Raw genomic sequence first — 19,654 nt, 5'->3', positions numbered from 1 at the left:
GTCCGAATTGAAATTGAATTTTTTTTATGAACGGATTTTGATATTATTGGATCATATAAAAGAAACTAGAATGTTTTGTAGAATGTGATGTGGGGCACGTGGACCTCATTTCGACGTTATGTGAATGAGACTGGTCAGGGCAAAATGCTTAAAAAGAGTCAAAAAATGAACTCATGGAACAAGGGGTTGTAGGGGGGTGTAGGTTTGAAAATCTGAAACCTTGCGTCTCCATTATTTTTTTAAAAAGAGGACGCGTAGTTATTATCAATTGTATGCTCTGGGAATAGGCGCGTAGTAATTTTAAATTTTAGTATCTCATGAAAACAAGAATTCGGGAATCATGGAATCATGAATAAAATTATTTGGAATCATCAATTCAGAATGGAATCAAGACAACTTCAAGTCAAGATTCTTGAATCAGACGGAATTCCTCCAGCATTTAAGAAGTATCTTTCAAAGGAGCTTACATATCCCTTGTTTTGGCTGTTTAATATGTTACTGGAAACTGGAAGTTCATTTTCGGTGCCTATCTGGGCAGAAATCTGACATACTTTAGCAAAGCATTTGACCGCATTGGCAACATTCAATAGAAAGAAACCACATCCCATTCAAGTTAGTTTAGGTGTCCCCAAGGCTCCCTTTTAGGACTTGCTTCTATATTGTAAATGATATTTCTTTCATACTCAAAAATCTGAAAATACTTATCTATACCAACGACATAGAGCAGTATTCAAGAAGCATAAAATAATATGTTTCAGTATGCAATCCACACATCCCACAATGTAGAATCTACATCTGGTATAAGAAAAGTTTATTGGAATTAAATGTAAAAACATTTAATTTAACATCTTTTGTGAAAAAACTAACAACACCCAACATTGCATTAGGAAATGAAAAAATATGGAAAAGTTAAACATTTAGAAAGAATCTTAGATGAAGGATATCAAACCTTTCAAATTGTCATTTAAATTACTTTCACGACTTATTAATGCTAGACCAGCGTTTCAAATGTATTAAAACCCGAAATAAAAGTTACTCAAATATAGCTTCACATGTGACCTGATCAGCTGGTGCCATTAAGAAGACACTTATTGCAACTTCGCTGCCGATGAAATATTTGTGCAATAAATATTTGCGCTTAATCTCCATTCTCAAGATCGAGTATTTTTATATTCGCAAATTCGAAATGGCACGCGCACAACGACGGAAAAAACCAAACAAAGCTGCTCTTCAGAGTACAAACGCTACACATTATTCACAACGTTCATCCTAATGAATATTAAGCCGTGTTATAGGCTAAACACTGACATACAGCAATCCACATTTTCTCACCCGAGCGCCTTTTCTGTGCTTTGTTTGTTCTTCTCGTGTAGGAGCTTTTCTCTGTTTCCAGTTTTCCAGCAGTGCGCGCTCATTTGACCATCCATCATCCAAACGAGGCGTATCCCACGGCTCGTGTGATCTCGTCAAATCTAAAGAGTAAAGACGCACCATCGCGCCTCATATAAGATCACTGGATGGGATACTATCCACCTATCAACACGCGAGGTACCCACCGTCAATAAGCCGGTGCCCGCGGTGGCCAATGATGCTAATTTTCAAGTTCATGGATATGTGACGAACAGTGACCGTTGGATGTTGGAATTAGAGGTCCACGTCGTACGACCTACTCAGTCAGTCTTTATCGAGACGTCTGCCAGAACGGAAGAAGTTTACGTTTCGTAGGAGATATACGAACAGTGAACATACGCGTACAGAATGTGAAACTCAAAACTGTCTAACAAAGAAGATTAATCATCTATCATCAATTTAATATTAAGTAAATAGTTGCAGCAATTCATCATACACAAACCGGGATGGCACTTGCTGTGAAATTTTCGATTTTGACATTGGTATTCGCATGTATCGGCAGTGGTGATGCATTTTTTTTCCTCCTCAAACCGTTAGCTGAGCTCGGTCGATACTACGAGGATCACAACAACTTGGTGCAACCTACTTATACTAGTAAGACGACAGTTATATCGTGCCCAACATTCCGTTTGAAGTGAAATTTCTAACCATTTGCGCCGTGTGCTAAAAAAGGTGTCTAATTTATTCACCACTCTGTTTTGTTTGTTTTTGTCGGTTTTGATTGCTTCCCGAACGTGAAGGCTCGTCTGCCAAGAAGATTCCCGAGTATGATTTCATCATTGTTGGCGCCGGGGCTGCCGGTTGCGTACTGGCCAACAGGTTATCGGAGAATGCAAGGTGGAAGGTTCTGCTGCTGGAGGCTGGACCGGCGGAAAATGAGTTCAACAATATTCCAGTACTGACAACATTTGTGCAGAACTCTCACTACAATTGGGCCGATGTTGCGGAACCGCAGAACGGATCATGTTGGGGTATGTTAATTGCGTTAGTTCCTCTTTTTTTATTGTTTGTTTTTTTACAGTACACAGTGTCAGTGCGTGAGCTATTTTCCAACATAACGTGCAACCTTGTAATTCTAAAGTATGCCAGATTTCATATCACTAACAATAAATTATAACAGAAGTGAATAGCACACATTTTATCTGTTAGCTTGATCTTAAATCTTGTTTTTAGATAAAATTTCTTTAAATAAAATTCAAATCGTTACTTCATTTTTTCTATAAACAGTTTATTTTGGCGATATACATAGTTTAATTCCTGAATATAGTTTTAACTTTTTCAACAATACTATTTAAACGAAAATTGATGCTTTGACACCTCAACACAAGCTTCAAAAACTATTGAAAGTATACCGTGCTTCGGACAAACAGCTTGATCACATGCAATCCATTAAATACTACTAATATTTTGTCATATGTAATTACATATCTACCGTTAAACTAAGACACATTTAGAAGCATCCAAATGATTCATCGATAAATGTCTTCCGTTACCAACCAATCTGTAAGAAATAAAGGATGTCGCAGTGAATGGTTAGTGTCTTCTTTTGAAGTCGTGGCGTACTGTTTATTGTACACGGAAGCTCGATCTTGAGATTTGTCATTAATTTTCACTACCGAATAGTGAAGCAATAATGATACTTTATGTATCACAATTTTTTTACATTCCATTTATCCAGCGACACACAGATTATTGCAATCTTTCATGTGGTCAGTGCGGAACCTGATGTAACATTCGAGGTAATTCATTCTCGGCTGAATTCCAGTGTGAAAACACAAAGTCGTAGTCGTACGTAAAAGATTATAACTTATTATAACAGAAGTGAATAGCACACATTTTATCTGTTAGCTTGATCTTAAATCTTGTTTTTAGATAAAATTTCTTTAAATAAAATTCAAATCGTTACTTCATTTTTTCTATAAACAGTTTATTTTGGCGATATACATAGTTTAATTCCTGAATATAGTTTTAACTTTTTCAACAATACTATTTAAACGAAAATTGATGCTTTGACACCTCAACACAAGCTTCAAAAACTATTGAAAGTATACCGTGCTTCGGACAAACAGCTTGATCACATGCAATCCATTAAATACTACTAATATTTTGTCATATGTAATTACATATCTACCGTTAAACTAAGACACATTTAGAAGCATCCAAATGATTCATCGATAAATGTCTTCCGTTACCAACCAATCTGTAAGAAATAAAGGATGTCGCAGTGAATGGTTAGTGTCTTCTTTTGAAGTCGTGGCGTACTGTTTATTGTACACGGAAGCTCGATCTTGAGATTTGTCATTAATTTTCACTACCGAATAGTGAAGCAATAATGATACTTTATGTATCACAATTTTTTTACATTCCATTTATCCAGCGACACACAGATTATTGCAATCTTTCATGTGGTCAGTGCGGAACCTGATGTAACATTCGAGGTAATTCATTCTCGGCTGAATTCCAGTGTGAAAACACAAAGTCGTAGTCGTACGTAAAAGAATCATAGTAGAATTAAATTAAACATATTAAAACGCAAACAAACAAAACAATATCGCACGCTAGCCTGAAGGGCTAATGCGGTCTCGAACTAGATTAGTTGAGAGAAATCGTTATCAATATTGTTTACGGCACATTTTGCATGTTACAGGATAAGTACAACGATACACCGTGCCCCAGTGCTGAGTCGAGAAAATTTTCAGCTCGAAAAGATCCTCGACCTGATCGGGAATCGAACCCGATATCACAACCGTGTGTGGAAGAGCCGACCGACATCGCTAACCACAGAACCACGGGGACCACTATTTTAAAATGCAACTTTTCTCAAATATTTGATTTGATCATTATTTGTTCTAGTTTTTGGAAGAGATTGGAAAAATACTAAAAAATCATATGAAAGACAAAGAATATCATAAGAAGTTAACAACAGGTTTCAAGGTTAAATCTTGAGTTTTTCTTACTTTAGAGAGATCTATCGACTCATTTCGAGTGGCTGCGATTTGAATGAAACTTCGCACAAGCATTTAACAACGTATATTTTCCAAAAAAATGGATCTAAAAGGTTATATGGGTCATTCCATCTCAAGTGTGCACACCTTATGTCAACGATCTTCACAGGTTTGGCTCAACGAGTGAAGAATTGTTCATAGAGGGTTACTATGAAAACATCCAAACTTTCTTTTATTATGGCTACAAAAGCATGAGGTATAAAAATAAACTGATACATAAAAAATAGTCAAGAAATCCAATTAATATCAACTTTGAACAATTCTGAGAAAAAAATACACGAAAAATACTTTTCACCTGAGGTATTATGAGCAATACTCGAGCATTGACAGTCAGTAGGTCATATCAAAAAGACGACACGACTTATTTGAAGAAAACAGGTGTCAAACGAACAGGTTGTTTTTTGAACTTAAAGAGGATCAAACCCTAAAGGCTGTTTAAAACTAGCTGCTTTGATCGAAGTTCTGAATCAAGAGTCATTATGATAGAAAAACTATTTGTTCAGTACAAACATTATGTCAAATTTCAAATACTATGCTCCAATTATTCCTTCAAATACAACATCAATATTCTAGAATCCAAAGAGTTGATATACCTTTATTAGATTGTATTTGGCAATTGAAGGATGTTTTTCATAAACCGGAAATCGCAAATTCGGATTTCAAAATGATGTATGAAGTTGATTGCTGGCCTCTGAGCATCATCCTGGGTACTGAAAAACTCACATTGCGTATGTTTATCCCTTTCAGACTGGTTTCCAGAAACCGGAAGCTACTGTCTAGTAATTTAAAATGGCGTCTGAAGATGATTTCTGGCCTACGGGTATCACATCGCTACCCCGAATCGTATTGGATGATGTTTTTCACTTTAGGCTGTTGATCGGAAACTATCGCCATCTTCGCCATCGAAATACCCAGATTTATGATAAAATATATAAGATAATCATAAAATCATGAAACCCATCATAAATTTATGGAAATTTTATGATGAATTTTATGATTTTATGATTATCAAAATGGGGTTTGAGGTCGGATTCTGGCCAGTGGGTATAATCCAGGTTTCAAGAACCCATGTTGATTGGTATACAGAAACGATCAGTAATATCAACTGCGTTAAAGAATTTCATTTTCACTACAAGGAACAACATTTAATTATACATATTAATCTACTGACTAACGTTGACATAAACAATCTGAATATTTATACGCAGTATATGAGTACAATTCGATTATACCACGATCAAAAACAAAATTGCATGATATAGTTGGAAGAATTCAATGTTATTTGCATGTATATGTGTTAATTTATATTCATATGTTATATTTTAAATGTTCGGTATAGTTGTGCTGTTGGTTACCAAAAATTTGTTGTTTAGAATTAATAACAAATCAATCAGAAATTATCAAGGTGTATTTTTCAAGTGTTGGATTAAATCTATTTTAACAAATAATAAGTTCGAATAAAAGAGGCTGGGTCCCACCGTTAGGTGGATTCATTTAGGTTTTCTTATTTTTTTGTGATTTTTTTCTGTGGTTTTCCAGCAAAAACCATAAGTTTATTGAGATGTATAATCAATATTATACAATTCTTTCTTTGGCAACAAGACGATTGAGTGAACAGATAAGGGTTGAAATGTTTCAAATGAAAATATTAATTCAATATTAATTAAATACAGTAATCACTCGATTATATCAGTACCCGATTTTATCTACCCCCGATTTTATCACCTTTTTCACCCGATTTTATCATCATATAACATTTCATCGAAAGAAATGTCAGTATGAACTGATTTTCTATTTTGATTCAATATTTTGGTACTTTTGCACAGATCTGTGTAGAATAACATTATTCTGGATATAGTTTTCATTGAAAACTCAACCATGTGCACAGTGTATTATTTTGGCGTTTTCGTTCGAGTAATTGAATAGTTATTCAAGCCATAACATATATTAATATATTTTTAAGCTATTAAACAACGTATCTTTTGGTATAGAAAAATGGGTGATCAATTCACCTAAAGCTTAGATAGAAAATTCCCTTCTTCATTTGATTGAGATAGACGCAAAGTGTCTTCAGCAAATCTCTTACATATTACGAACCATATGAAGTTTTCATTCAAAAGGCACTAAAAATCCCAATTTTCGTTCTAACTTTTACCCACATTTTTTCGAATTTTTAAACCTTCTACAAAGTTATCAGCCTTCCAAAAATACATGTTTTTTTGCAAAAAATATCATGTTTTATATATTAAAATAAACAAGCTATTTGCCATATAACAATATTTTCAGGGGTAATTGTACGTCCAAAATCTCCAATTATTCACGAGTGGCAGTTCCACTGTCAATTGAGATACAAACTTTGGTCTTTTAAAGTCTGTAAACAGCATCCTCGATTAGGATATTTATTTCGATATTCATCAGTGTTGTTTCAACTACGTCATCGATTTGTTTTCTTCTGTTTTCTGCTTGAAGGAAAAGTAAAAAAAGTCCCAATTTTCATGTGTTTTGAAATGTATTAAAGAGATATTTTGTGAAAGGGCTATCAGTAAACCACGTATAAACATGTAGGGTCATTTCTGATGCCTATTCTGCTACCTTAGAAAATAGCTGAAAATCACGAGAAATTAATTTTTCAAGCTGCTTGAGAAATGTATGACAATAACAGCACAACTTCATAGCTTTATGCAAACACTAGTATCTAACCCACTAACTAGTTGTGAAATTTAAGTTTCACTTATATGAGAGCCTTCCCCTCCAGAGGAGGGAGAGGTGTGAGAGGTTACCATTGACCTATTTCTTACTCCTAAAAAACCTCACCATGTCGAATTTGGTTCCATTTGCTTGATTAGTTTTCAAGTTACGCAGAAGTTTGTGTTATATTTGTATGGGAGCCCTTCCTTTAGGAAGAGGGAGGGGTCTCGAGCTACTCTAATAACCTTTTCCGGCCTCAAAAACCCCTACATACAAATTTTCACGCCGATTGGTACTGTAGTTTCCACGTCTATAAGGATCAGAGAGACAGACAGACAGATAGAACTGCTGTTTCATATGATTAGATTTCTTGTAGTAAATTAAATCGCTGATTTTACGTAATAAATTATTGGTTTACCATCTTTCATAACCAAATATTAATAAAAAAAATTTCACGATTTTTTCACTTTCCCTATTTTATCACCCCAAACATCATCAAGGGGGTGATATAATCGGGTGATCACTGTATTCATTTTCGGGTAACTCAAAAACATATTTTTTTATGACATGGGTACTTTACACAACTAACTTTACTTCATATTTCATATACATCATGAGTGATTGATACCTCATCATTTAAAAACAGCTTCGTTTGTATCTAATTTTCTGAAATCGAAACAAAAGAGTGATACTTTTATGAACCGGTTATTATTTTGGAGGGTTGCTTTGAAATATTACTTCATTCTGTTACTCCTTGTTCGAAACAAAAGAGTGATACTTTTATGAACCGGTTATTATTTTGGAGGGTTGCTTTGAAATATTACTTCATTCTGTTACTCCTTGTTCATATTCTTCATACTGTCGTTATAGCGAAATGTCGCAATAATACGAAGAATTTTGTATATGTAGAACAGAAGGTACCGTTGTGAATGTCGTTATAGATTTAGCAATGTCGTTATAGAGAGATTCGACTGTACTATTGTCGCAATAAAGAATGAAAAGTATGAGTTTTGGTATGCCGTTATAGAGGAAGGTCATAATAGCGAAATTTCGCAATTTCGCGTAACGAAGAATTTTAGTATAAAACTGAGGGGCCTTTGAGAATGTCGCTATAGCGAGATTTGTCGTTATAAAAATGTCGTTTTAGAGGAATTCAACTATATCATTACACTTCTGCTTAGGGGCCGTTCCTTAACCACGTGGTCATAAAGAGGGGGACGGGGGGGGGGGGTTGTCAAAAGACCACGAAAGAACACGCACGGGGGTGTGGGGGTTAACGAAATGACCACGTGGTCTTTTATCCTGACTTATAATTTATTGTTGCCACCAAGTCAAGAATGAAGCTTTTGCATTTTAGAAATATCGAATGTACTGAAAGTTAATTAATAAAAATGTAAAAAATTTAAGAGAATTTTTGGCACTTGACAAAAGAAAAGACCACGTGGTTAAAGTCGGCAGGGGGGGGAGGGGGTGGTTGCCAAAAGACCACGAAAGACCACGGAGGGGTACGGGAGGTATAAAAAGCGATCAAAATATGACCACGTGGTTTAGGAACGGCCCCTTGGCTAAATCGCGTTTGTAAGTAGTCTTTGTTATGTTCTTTAGCTGAACTAACGTTTGTTGCGAAAAATGCCACTCTGCATCTACGTTATATTTTGTTTTGAACTTACAAAGACTTGCAAAGTTTTTTCTATATTTTTATATTTTAGTGTTTTAGATTCTAAATAAAAATAAACAACGAAGGGATGAAAGGTGACATGACTATTATTCCAAAAACTTTTTTGAGTGGTATCTTGCAGAACAAATGACTAGTTCTTTGGTAAATCACACACTATAACAACTTCACCATCCTTCAAATTATTCTTTACTTGCCTCATGTAAGTCGACGATTGAGTTTTTATATAATCGTGGGTAATCAATTTTTCTAACTTTTCACAAAAATAAGCTGTAATCTCATCAACTTGTTCCACAAATTTCGCTACATTACTTCGATCTCTTGAAATCCAGTGTTCGAAAGGTATTTCACGCACACCACTTTCTTCAGTTCTTTAAAGAACTGTTTTGAAAATCTAAACGGCTTAGGCAACGGAAAATGAATATTCAATTAATATATGAATTTATCATTTGAAACATTTTAACCCTTTTACTGAGCACCGTTCGTTCAATCGTCTTATTGTCGGAGGACGAATTGTATAATATTGATCATACGTTTCAATAAGGTTTTTGATGGAATATCTCGGACAAATTAAGAAAAATGTATATTCTCCTGAATATTTTTAAAAAAATTTCGAAACTAAATTCAAAATGAGGCGTCGTACACAATTTACGTAACGCATGAAGAGGGGGAAGGGGGGTTGAGTCTACGTTACTTATTGTTACATAGGGGGAGGGGGAGTAGTTGAGACAGTTACGTAACTGTGATGTTTGCTCAAAATTGTAAATTTGGAGAGGGGTCAGGTTGTTCAGCGTTACGTAATTTTAGGGGGGAGTCATATCGAATGTTACTTAATGTTACATAAGAGGGGGGGAAGGGTCTGAAATCTGGGTTTTTAGCGTTACGTAACTTGTGTACGACGCCTAACTCGAAAACCGATGCATTTAGAATGTTAACTGCCAAAAGCTTTTTTAATTTGAATGACTGTCTGAATCTTTTAAAAGCATTAGAGTACAAAAATTTTGTAAAATATTGAAATTAGATTTTTTTTTAAATCTTCAATTAAAAATTTGACTTTTATTTCTTCATCCTGGACTTTTTTTGAAAGTTGTGTAATAACTTGAAGTTTTTGTGAAAATAAATGAACTCTTTTTTTTAAATTGAATTTAATGTTTATTTTCAATTTTTTTAGTAGAAAAAATTCTTCGGTGACAATTTTTATGAGGCATTATTAATTCCCTACAACTCACTCTCGGACCGTTTTTCCATACAATGAACGGTTTCTGAGCTACACACTTGAAAATTATGGCCGAGTCTGGATAATTTATTGCCGAGAACGACACCACTGAATACTCGGTTTAAAAAATAATGACAGCTGTCAATTTTTTTCGTGAATCTCGGTTCACCCAATTGAAATTCCGGCTCTGTTTTGAAACGGCGAGATCTCTTGATATTTTGCTAATACAGGTTGGACTCAATTATCCGGAGTTTTGAAAAAGATTTCCCTCCGGATAATCGAGCCATTTTTTTTTTTCAACTTTTTAATATCTGTCATCTGAAACAGTGGGTTTTCTATTATAATCTATTGTATACAATACATGTGCCGACGAAAACAATTGTCTTTAGACTATTGGCGGCGTTTGTTATTCATATATACGTAATAATAAAAAATATGCTATATTGATTATCTCGAAGATATAAAAACGAAATAAAACCCACCATAAATTCAATAGGGTCAGAATTCGCGAAACGGATCACTAGAAATCGCGAGTTTATGAAAATATTTAAAAAAAAATATTTTTTCAATAGTAACTATTCAAAACAATATGTTGAAAAATTCTGATTGTTCTGGGGCACTGAAAAATCTGAACAAATCACAAGTATTTTTGACAAAATTTCGAAACTCTCCTGAAAATTTCGAGTTGGTGTTATTTTTAGTTCAAAAGATATGGGCTTTCAAAGTTGGTGCCGCAACGCATTTTCAAGCGAGAAACGCTCCTAAACCTAGCTTTCTTCAGTTTTCATACTAGAAAGTGCACCATAATGACTGAAAGAAATGACATGTGCGATCTTACCCCGCTGGTGCGTTCTGTTCGGTTGTCGCTTGCCTAATTTTCTATTTTTTTAATAAAGTGTGCAGGTAGACTTGCGAGTAGGGGCATGAAGTATACTGTCTTCATAATTAAGTTGGGTAACAGACTAAGAATATTTTGACCATTTTGCGGCTAAAAATTGTTTTTATCAAACTAGTTTTAAAAACATTTACATATAACTGAAACTGGGATTGTCAATAGCAGTACTGCTCACTCTCTTCTCGCTTGAAAATGCGTTACGGCACCAACTTTGAAAGTCCATATTATTTGAACTAAAAATAACACCAACTCGAAATTTTCAGGAGGGTTTCGAAATTTTGTCAAAAATACTTGTGATTTTTTTCAGATTTTTCAGTGCGTCAGAACATAATTTTTCAACATATTGTTTCAAATAGTTACTATTGAAAAAAAAATCTCCAAAAATATATTTTCATAAACTATAACTTACGATGCATTTGCTGTGAACAGTTAATCAAATTCGATGCAATAGTTTTAAGATATGTTTATTTAGAAAGAATATTGACCTGAATTTCAAATTACAATAACAACTTCAAAACTTACTCAAATTTGATAAAAATTGTAAAATCAAATTCCCGAGTGGAACTCTTGAAGTTTTAAATACTTATTTGAAAAAATTAGAAATCGCGATTTTAAGTGATCCGTTTCACGAATTCTGAACCAATAAACGAAGTCAATCATGATGAGATGAATTGACAGTTTTTGCTTTGAGAGATTAGAGGAAAAATTTTCCAGAAAATATTGAATAAAATATGATTTGATTTATGTATTTATCTGTTTTTGTTATTTTAAATATTAAGCATAATTTACAGTTCCAAGCGAAGTGAAAAATTTGACAAGTGAAAAAGCGTAAATTTTCGCCTGCGAAATCTGTCGAGAGAACCCGTTTGTGGAACACGCAGGTATTTCACCAGCCTGCAGTTTACAGTTTAAGTGAATCGAAACTCACGAGTTTACACTCCGAGCGAAGTGAAAATTGGCTGCAACTGACAGAATAGGAACGCACGCAAGTTTTCGCTTGCTGCTCACTAGCGTTTGCATGCGTGAAAAAAATAAACCCGAATGAAAAAAATGAGATCCACAACCTTCGATTTCGCTGGATCGAATTTGTTTACAGTTTCAAGCGAAGTGAAATTTTTGCAGGTTGCATTTTCACGAGCGTGAAAAAATGAACATTTTGTATGAGATTTTCACTTCGCTTGGAACTCTAAATATTGCTTTAAGAAGAATTTAGGTGTTACATATACAGACCCTGTTCGATTTTGACAAAACTTATGATTTTTTTTTCTATTTCTTGGCGCTCGATATGGTTACTGGTTGTTGATTTCGCTTGATGAGTTTTGGTTCAAGAATCTTGAAGTGTCCGGAACACAACCGGAACAGGCCTGCTTGTGGTTCTAAGTACTACATTGATCATGGCCATTATATTACAGGAATATCTGGCCAAAAATCCAAAACCGGTTGACCAATAGCAGTTGTCCTCATCGCCAACAAAAACCATAGTATTTTGCTTTTAGAGATTGTTGATTAAGAATTCATTGAAGGAACGACGAGAAAACTGCCAAAAATGAACTGCCTACACAGAACGGGGCTTGTACCGTTACAATTTCGAACAACCCCTAACCTCCCAATGACCCGGAAGACAAAAGTACGTTATAGAAGTACAGAAAAAAAATATTCCGAATAATCGAACCATTTTCTCCGGATAATCGAGCCACGAAAAATCGAGCCCCCGGATAATCGAGTCTCCGGATAATCGTATCCGACCTGTATTTCTGGAATTGTTATGATTATGATATTCTGAATAGTGCGATTTAATGAAAATTAATCAAAAAATTCAGAAAATAAATAAATTTTGGCCGGTAGAGTGGACAGCTGCTTGGATATGTAAAAAAGTTTTTTAAGTTCTTATTTAAACATTGTAAAGAAAATTTTTGTTTTTGATGAAATTTTTGTACCTTCCAACTGATCTCATCAACCACATGCACAGTTGAAACAAACTGTATTTACCCTAACCGTATTCTATAGTTTCATTGTCAAAAATATCAAGTATAATTGCTAAACTGTAAACAAAATTGAAAACTTCGAGGTTTGAGAATCTATTTTAGAAAAAATATCATCAATAACAAAACCTGTCTTTGCAAAGTTTTAGCAAGAGAGCAAGATCGCGCGAAATGACCTATGGTCGAATATCGACCATTTTTGATTTGAATGAAACTTTGCACACGTATTTGGCTTAGCAAACTGAGCATTTTTCACAGGTGGAGAGATTTTTTACACCCATGAGTTACATTCTAAAAGGGCGTATGCCTCTTGGCATAGGTTTTATTCGAAGCATTGTAGCCCAGAAACCGTTGGTTGTATAGAAAAACTGTCTGAAAAAGGGGTTGTAGGGAATTAAAAATGCACCATAAAAAAATATACACTGTACAAAAATTTTTTTTTTTGCCCGAAATATAAATAATTTTTCGAGCTTAAATTTAAAATAACTCGAAAACCAATGCCTTTGGAATGTTTACTATCACAAGCTTTTTGATTCGAAATGACTCTCTGCATCTTTTAAAATCATCAGAATACAAATATTTTGAAAAATGTTCGAATTAGAATTTTCATAAAAAAATTAATCTAAAATAAAAAAAATATTTTTCATTTCTCCATCCTGGACTTTTTTTTAAAAGTTGCTTATTAAAGTCAAGTTTCTTTAAAAAAAATTAAAAAAAAAATCAACTCTTTTTTTTTAATTAAAATTTAATGTTTATTTTTAATGTTTTTTGGTCGAAATTTTTTTTTTTTGTGCAGTGTATATTTTTTCTATGGTGCATTTTTAATTCCCTACAACTCATTTTCAGACAATTTTTCTATACAACCAACGGTTTCTGGGCTACAATGCTTCGAATAAAACCTATGCCAAAAGGCATACGCCCTTTTAGAATGTAACTCATAGGTGTAAAAAATCTCTCCACCTGTGAAAAATGCTCAGTTTGCTAAACCAAATACGTGTGCAAAGTTTCATTCAAATCAAAAATGGTCGATTAAATTTTCGCGTATTTCCAGGCGATTTGAAATGATTCTGCTCAAGAGCTAAAATTCCAAATTAAATAAAAAAATATTTTTATGGTAATCCAAGCAACTGGCAACACTCTCGATCAAAATGTACAGTCATGGATACTTAAGAATGAGAAATAATTTCGCGTGTAAGTAAGCTTCAAAGTGTAATTTTTGCTCATAGTATCCTAATTTTACACGATATCATTTCTTGAATGATTGAATTGGCAACAGCAGCATGCTGCAGCATTATTGCTAGTAAAATTAAATAGTGAGCCGTTCGTCAGACATTCAATCAGTTTGGGGTGAATAACTTTTTCTACAAGCATCGTAGCGCCTTACGGTCTTCAGAAGAGTTTTTCCCAGGAAAATTTCCTACAAATATCGTGTATCGATATATTTTTAGGAGCCAAATAGATTTACCCATATAAAATCGTATGGAAACTTTAAAAATCGGGCGCAAAAATATAGTCCCACCAATCGATCTGAAAAGTCACACGGTTATTATAGGACCCATAAGGAACACGAAAAGTGCATGGGAGCTAGAATTTATTTTTTGTCCCACCCTAATATTCAGCCTTATTGAAATCGGGAGATATTGTCGCAAAAATTCGGAAAATGTGACGGACGTCATCTTTTCCGAGAGGAGATGTTGAGTACAAGCTGCAAGTAAAAAATCGAAAGTAGCGAGTCGTCATTTCGATTTTCAACTGGAACAATAATACTGCATCGTGCACCTAGCGCTACGCTACAAGCCTTTCCTCTTTTAGATTCATGACTACGCACTCCTAGTTCACAGAGAAACCTCGCTCCAACGTGGTATTGCCATGCAATTGAATCAAAATCTTCTTAATAAACACGATAAAGTTAGGAAGGTTCTTGTCTGAACCAGCTATCAGATGTCTACAAAAAGTATCAAGGCGCTTCTCGCTACGGCGGAAAGAATTCCGCAATGTCTTTGTCGAATCTCAAATGCATACTCGATAGTTGTGAGTATTCTTGGCGACATATATCAGGTACAGTTCTCGCGAGATTATCTTTGTGAACCATTTGCAATAGGCAAAATTCTAGCCATTTGACTGCTAGGGGCCGTTCACAAACTACGTGGTCATATTTTGATCACTTTTTATACCCCCCGTACCCCCCGTGGTCTTTCGTGGTTTTTTGGCCAACACCCCCTCCCCCCCCCTTGCGACATTAACCGCGTAGTCTTTTATTTGTCAAGTGCTAAAAAATTCGCTTGAATTATTCACATTTTCATATATTATTCATATATTTCTAAAATGCAAAAGCTTCATTCTTGACTTGGTGGCAACAATAAATTATAAGTCAGGAAAAAAGACCACGTGGTTAATTCGTTAACCATCCCACCCCCGTGCGTGGTCTTTCGTGGTCTTTTCACAAACCTCGGTCCCCCCCGCATGACCACGTGGTTTAGGAACGGCCTTCTAGTTACTTCCAGAAAGCTTACCATGTTCAAGTTAGCTTTTAAGAGGAAGACGAATAAAAACACTGATATATGACCCGTTGAGAGCAAAAGTGGTACATGTGCCATTTTTACACTTTTTGGGTTTTCCGCATAAATTGAAGCAGAACGCAATAACGTACTAGAAAATCTAAGAAAACCCGAGATCTGATAACCCAAACCAAAGTTATAGCCAGAACAATTTTTGGTAATTAACAAAACAATACCGCACGCTTAGCCTTGGGGCTAATAGCGGTCTCGATCAACTAGAATAGTTGAGAGAATTCGTTATCGATATTGTTTTTGGCACATTTTGTATGTGTAGGATAGATACAACGATACACCGTGCCCCAGTGCTGAGTCGAGAAAATTTCCAGCTCGAAAAGATACTCGACTCGATCGGGAATCGAACCCGATATCACAACCGTGTGGGAGAGCTAGCCGACGGACATCGCTAACCACAGGGCCACGGGGACCACAACATTAACATAATCACCATTTTGTTGAGAGTAAAAGTGGTACATGTCCAGTCTGTGCACATTAGTTGAATTGTAAGTCGAAGATCTTAGGAAATAGAACAATCATGTCTTCAGCAAAGTTGGTCAAGTGATTGAGTACTTTCAGATGAAGATCTGTCTGCTTTGGAATTTTCTCACTACGTGGCGCTAGTGTACGCGTGACTATTTCGTAATAAAAAGCATTTTACCTATTTCAGTATCAACTCGTATGCTGTGGCCAATTTAGAAGATAACTCTCTGAGGTCTTTGATATAGATATATATTTACACACTGGACCCAGGTTTGGCTTTAGGCAGGCCACCGATAGCCTTCCGGAAGATCCATAAATACCGTAATTGAGGTCAATTTTCTAAAGTGATCCTAGAGCTTCCTATTTTTTTCGAAACTGCTTCTGCGGGATTGACTAGAAACGAAATGATTTCACCGAAAGATCCAGAACTAGCGTGAAATGTCAACTTTCAAAAGTGTTTCTAAAGCTTCTTGTTTTTTTTCGAGACCAATTCTAGACGGAAAATGATCTTTTAACGAAATATGCTCCAAGATAGCCACCACGTGAACCACCGGTACTACCATAAAAGAGATTAATTTTTAGGAACAGTCCCACTTTATTTTTAAACCACTCCCAGACGAAAATAAATGATCTCATGACAGAATGTAACTCAAATTTACCATCAGATAGCCCTCTGGAAGATCCGAAGTTACCGTAAACGAGATTTTTTTTCGGGTTTTTTTTTTCGAAACTATCACATGCAAAAATATACCATAATATCAAAGAAAAGCCGAGATCTGATAACTTATACCAGAGTTGTAGCCAAAATAATTTTCAGTTTTCCTCTTCTACGGTATTTCTGGATCCGGAGGTCAACCAGTCGTCTACCGAAAGTTGAACCTGAGTCCATCGCGTAGTTATTATCGACCAAATAGCAATTCCAAAGATATCAGGGTATTTTCCTTTGAATTGGCCCCAGTCGATCTAGATTATTTAAAATGCCTTCTGTTACATATACACTAGCGCCACAAAGTGACAGAATTCCTTAACAAAAAGATCATCATTTTATAGTACTCAATCACTTGAACAACTCTGCTGAAGACATGAATGTTCTATGTTTTAAGATTAGCGAGCTATAATGCATCCTTCATGCTTAGACTGGACATGTACCACTTTTGCTCTCAACGTTTTCTGGTTGTCATTATTTTTCCCATAGAACAAAAGTGGTACATGTTTTTCCATTGAAGTTTGTGTAAGTTTCTCAACCAGAACTCGTTATGCTTTCATGTACCGTCTTTTGAAACCTTTCCAGCAATGATTTAGTGCGGTTATGTTGGGAAAAATTGCTGAAAATAATTTAGTATTTGAGTGTTTTCGTTTATCGCGTCTCCTGAAAAATTTACTCAATAGCACATGTACCATCATATGCACTGTTACAAATAAGTTGAATACATCTTCAGCCGGGGTGAGATTGTGCCATTCAGCCAGTGACTTATCAGCCATCTTTTTCGGGTCAGAAGACTAGTCTTTCTTGGTTGAATATTCGAGGACTTATTCAAGACATTTTGGTCTTGTAATCGCCATGAGAAGGCTAACAAACAATGGGTTTTTATGGCACAATCTCACCCCGACTAGCACAGTCTCATCCCTGCTCGTAATGTTCAGTGAAATTCCCGTTTTATCCTGATTTTTCCCGGTTCTAAACGATTCCAGGTTTTTTCCCGGTTCTCCCGGTTGGGTGGCCACCCTGAAACTGTTGAAATGCAGAAGCCATTTAAGAAAATTCAGAAACAAATCAAAATTCGCACACTAATATCCTTCTCTTCTATCGTTCGAAGGCATGGTTGACCAACGGTGCAGTATTCCCCACGGAAAAGGTTTAGGTGGATCCACCATGATCAACTATATGATATACAACAGAGGAAATCCGGCAGACTTCGACCGATGGGCGGCAATGGGTAACCCAGGCTGGTCATACAGTGATGTGTTTCCGTACTTTCTGAAAACAGAACGGGCTTCCTTGAGAGGGTTAGAGGATTCCAAGTACCACAATTACGACGGCATGGTTAGTGTGGAATTCCCTCCATTTCGCACCAACTTGGCGCGGACGTTCATCAAAGGAGCCAGGGAAGTAGGCCACAAAAAGATTGATTACAACGGAAAGTCCCAGCTGGGTGTTTCGTACGTGCAAACCAATACTATCAACGGAATGCGACAAACTGCGTACCGGGCATTAATCGAACCTATTCTAGCAAATCGACCTAATCTTCATGTTAAAGCCAACAGCAGAGTAACGAAAGTTCTAATTAATCCCAACACGAAGACCGCTTACGGGGTGACGTATTCTACCAACTTCAGAAATTATGACGTACACGCAAGTGAAGAGGTTGTTATTACTGCCGGAAGCATAAACACACCGCAGTTGCTTATGTTGTCCGGAATAGGGCCTGCAGATCATCTGAAATATATTAAAGTTCCTGTCGTGCAGGATCTACCCGTCGGCCAGAACCTTGTCGATAGTGTAGTTTTTAACGGGTTAACATTCATATTGAATGAAACGGGGCATTCATTGCTGTTCGACAGCAGATTTCAGCTACATTCGATAGCTGATTATTTCCACGGTCGGGGACCACTCACCATTCCCGGTGGGGTGGAAGCCATTGATTTCCTGCAAACAAGCCGGTCTCAACCTAACGGAAGCCCTGACATAGCCATTGTTTTTTCAACCGGTTCTCTTGTGTCTGACGGAGGACTGGGATTACGCAGTGGAAAGCGTATTAAGAAAACATTATACAACAAGGTTTACGGACCATTAGAAACGCTGAAAAATGACCAGTGGACAGCCAGTGTAGTGTTGCTTCATCCAAAATCCAGAGGATACATTAAGCTTCGAAACGCAAATCCCTACAATAGTCCGAAAATTTACACCAACTATCTAGCTGAGGAGGAAGACGTTGAGACACTTTTGGAAGGAATCAAAGAAGCAGTTCGTATATCCAAATCCCCCGCCATGAAGCGATACGATGCGAGAGTACTCGGAATCCCACTGCCTAACTGTGAACAATACGAACTCACCGACGATAACTACTGGCGATGCGCCATTCGAACTCTGTCCAGCACAGCGTATCAACAACTCGGAACGTGCCGAATGGGTCCAGTAGAGGATTTAACGACCGTGGTATCAGCGCAATTGCGAGTGCACGGTATCAACAATCTACGCGTTGCCGATGTTAGTGTAGTACCAACCACAATTTCTGGACAATCTGCTGCCCTTTCCTATATGATCGGTGAGAAAGCGGCCGATTTGATCAAAGAAACTTGGACTCAGTAGGGTGTAGTTTTGAATTATGAGATTAATGTATTTTTTAGATACGAACTGCTAACCTGTCGAGAAGAACTGCACTGCCAAGGAAACTGACAATAGACTAATTTGTTGGTCTTCGAAATCAGGCATGACCTTTTCTCTCGTTGGGTTTAGCGAAAAGAAGATAATAAATAGTAATTAGTAACTTTTACACCAGTATTTGTATGGTTTTTAAAACAATGTGAGTAATTGAAAGTTTTCAATATTTAATAGCAGTTAGGACATCTTCAAGGCAAAATAGCCATTAGAGAAATAAAAACGTTCCGGAAAAGTAATAATTTATGCAAAGTACTATCCACATTCACCAAAAGCTCCTATGGCTTCTACCGTATAATAGCGAACTGCATCGCAGAGGGAAGATTCGCTACGAGTTACTGCATAATATTATACCTTCCTACTCTGCAG

The 19,654-nt window shown here is 36.1% G+C and overlaps 2 protein-coding genes across 6 annotated transcripts in view; one reads left to right on the top strand and one right to left on the bottom strand.

Annotated features, from left to right (window-relative positions):
- LOC129727325 (flotillin-2) overlaps window positions 1–19,654 on the bottom strand; it is a 380,442-nt gene that overhangs the window by 356,291 nt on the left and 4,497 nt on the right. The window lies entirely within an intron of this gene.
- On the top strand, window positions 1,540–19,400 carry LOC129727318 (glucose dehydrogenase [FAD, quinone]-like). The gene is made up of 3 exons (XM_055685041.1): window positions 1,540–2,004; window positions 2,151–2,381; window positions 17,724–19,400. Exons 1-3 carry the CDS (start codon window positions 1,857–1,859, stop codon window positions 19,214–19,216), a joined length of 1,872 nt encoding a protein of 623 aa, XP_055541016.1. The 5' UTR covers window positions 1,540–1,856; the 3' UTR covers window positions 19,217–19,400.

The sequence above is a fragment of the Wyeomyia smithii genome, chromosome 3 (genome assembly GCF_029784165.1).
Source record: "Wyeomyia smithii strain HCP4-BCI-WySm-NY-G18 chromosome 3, ASM2978416v1, whole genome shotgun sequence".
In the NCBI taxonomy this organism is placed as follows: Eukaryota; Metazoa; Arthropoda; class Insecta; order Diptera; family Culicidae; genus Wyeomyia; species Wyeomyia smithii.
Note: the sequence above shows the minus strand (reverse complement) of the source record. Positions and strands in the feature narration are given on the sequence as shown.

Coding starts and splice junctions, on each gene's coding strand:
- LOC129727318 (XM_055685041.1), top strand. CDS start 1,857: ATGGCACTTGCTGTGAAATTTTCGATTTTGACATTGGTATTCGCATGT. Junction 2,005..2,150: donor GGTGCAACCTACTTATACTA/GTAAGACGACAG, acceptor CCGAACGTGAAG/GCTCGTCTGCCAAGAAGATT. Junction 2,382..17,723: donor GCAGAACGGATCATGTTGGG/GTATGTTAATTG, acceptor TATCGTTCGAAG/GCATGGTTGACCAACGGTGC.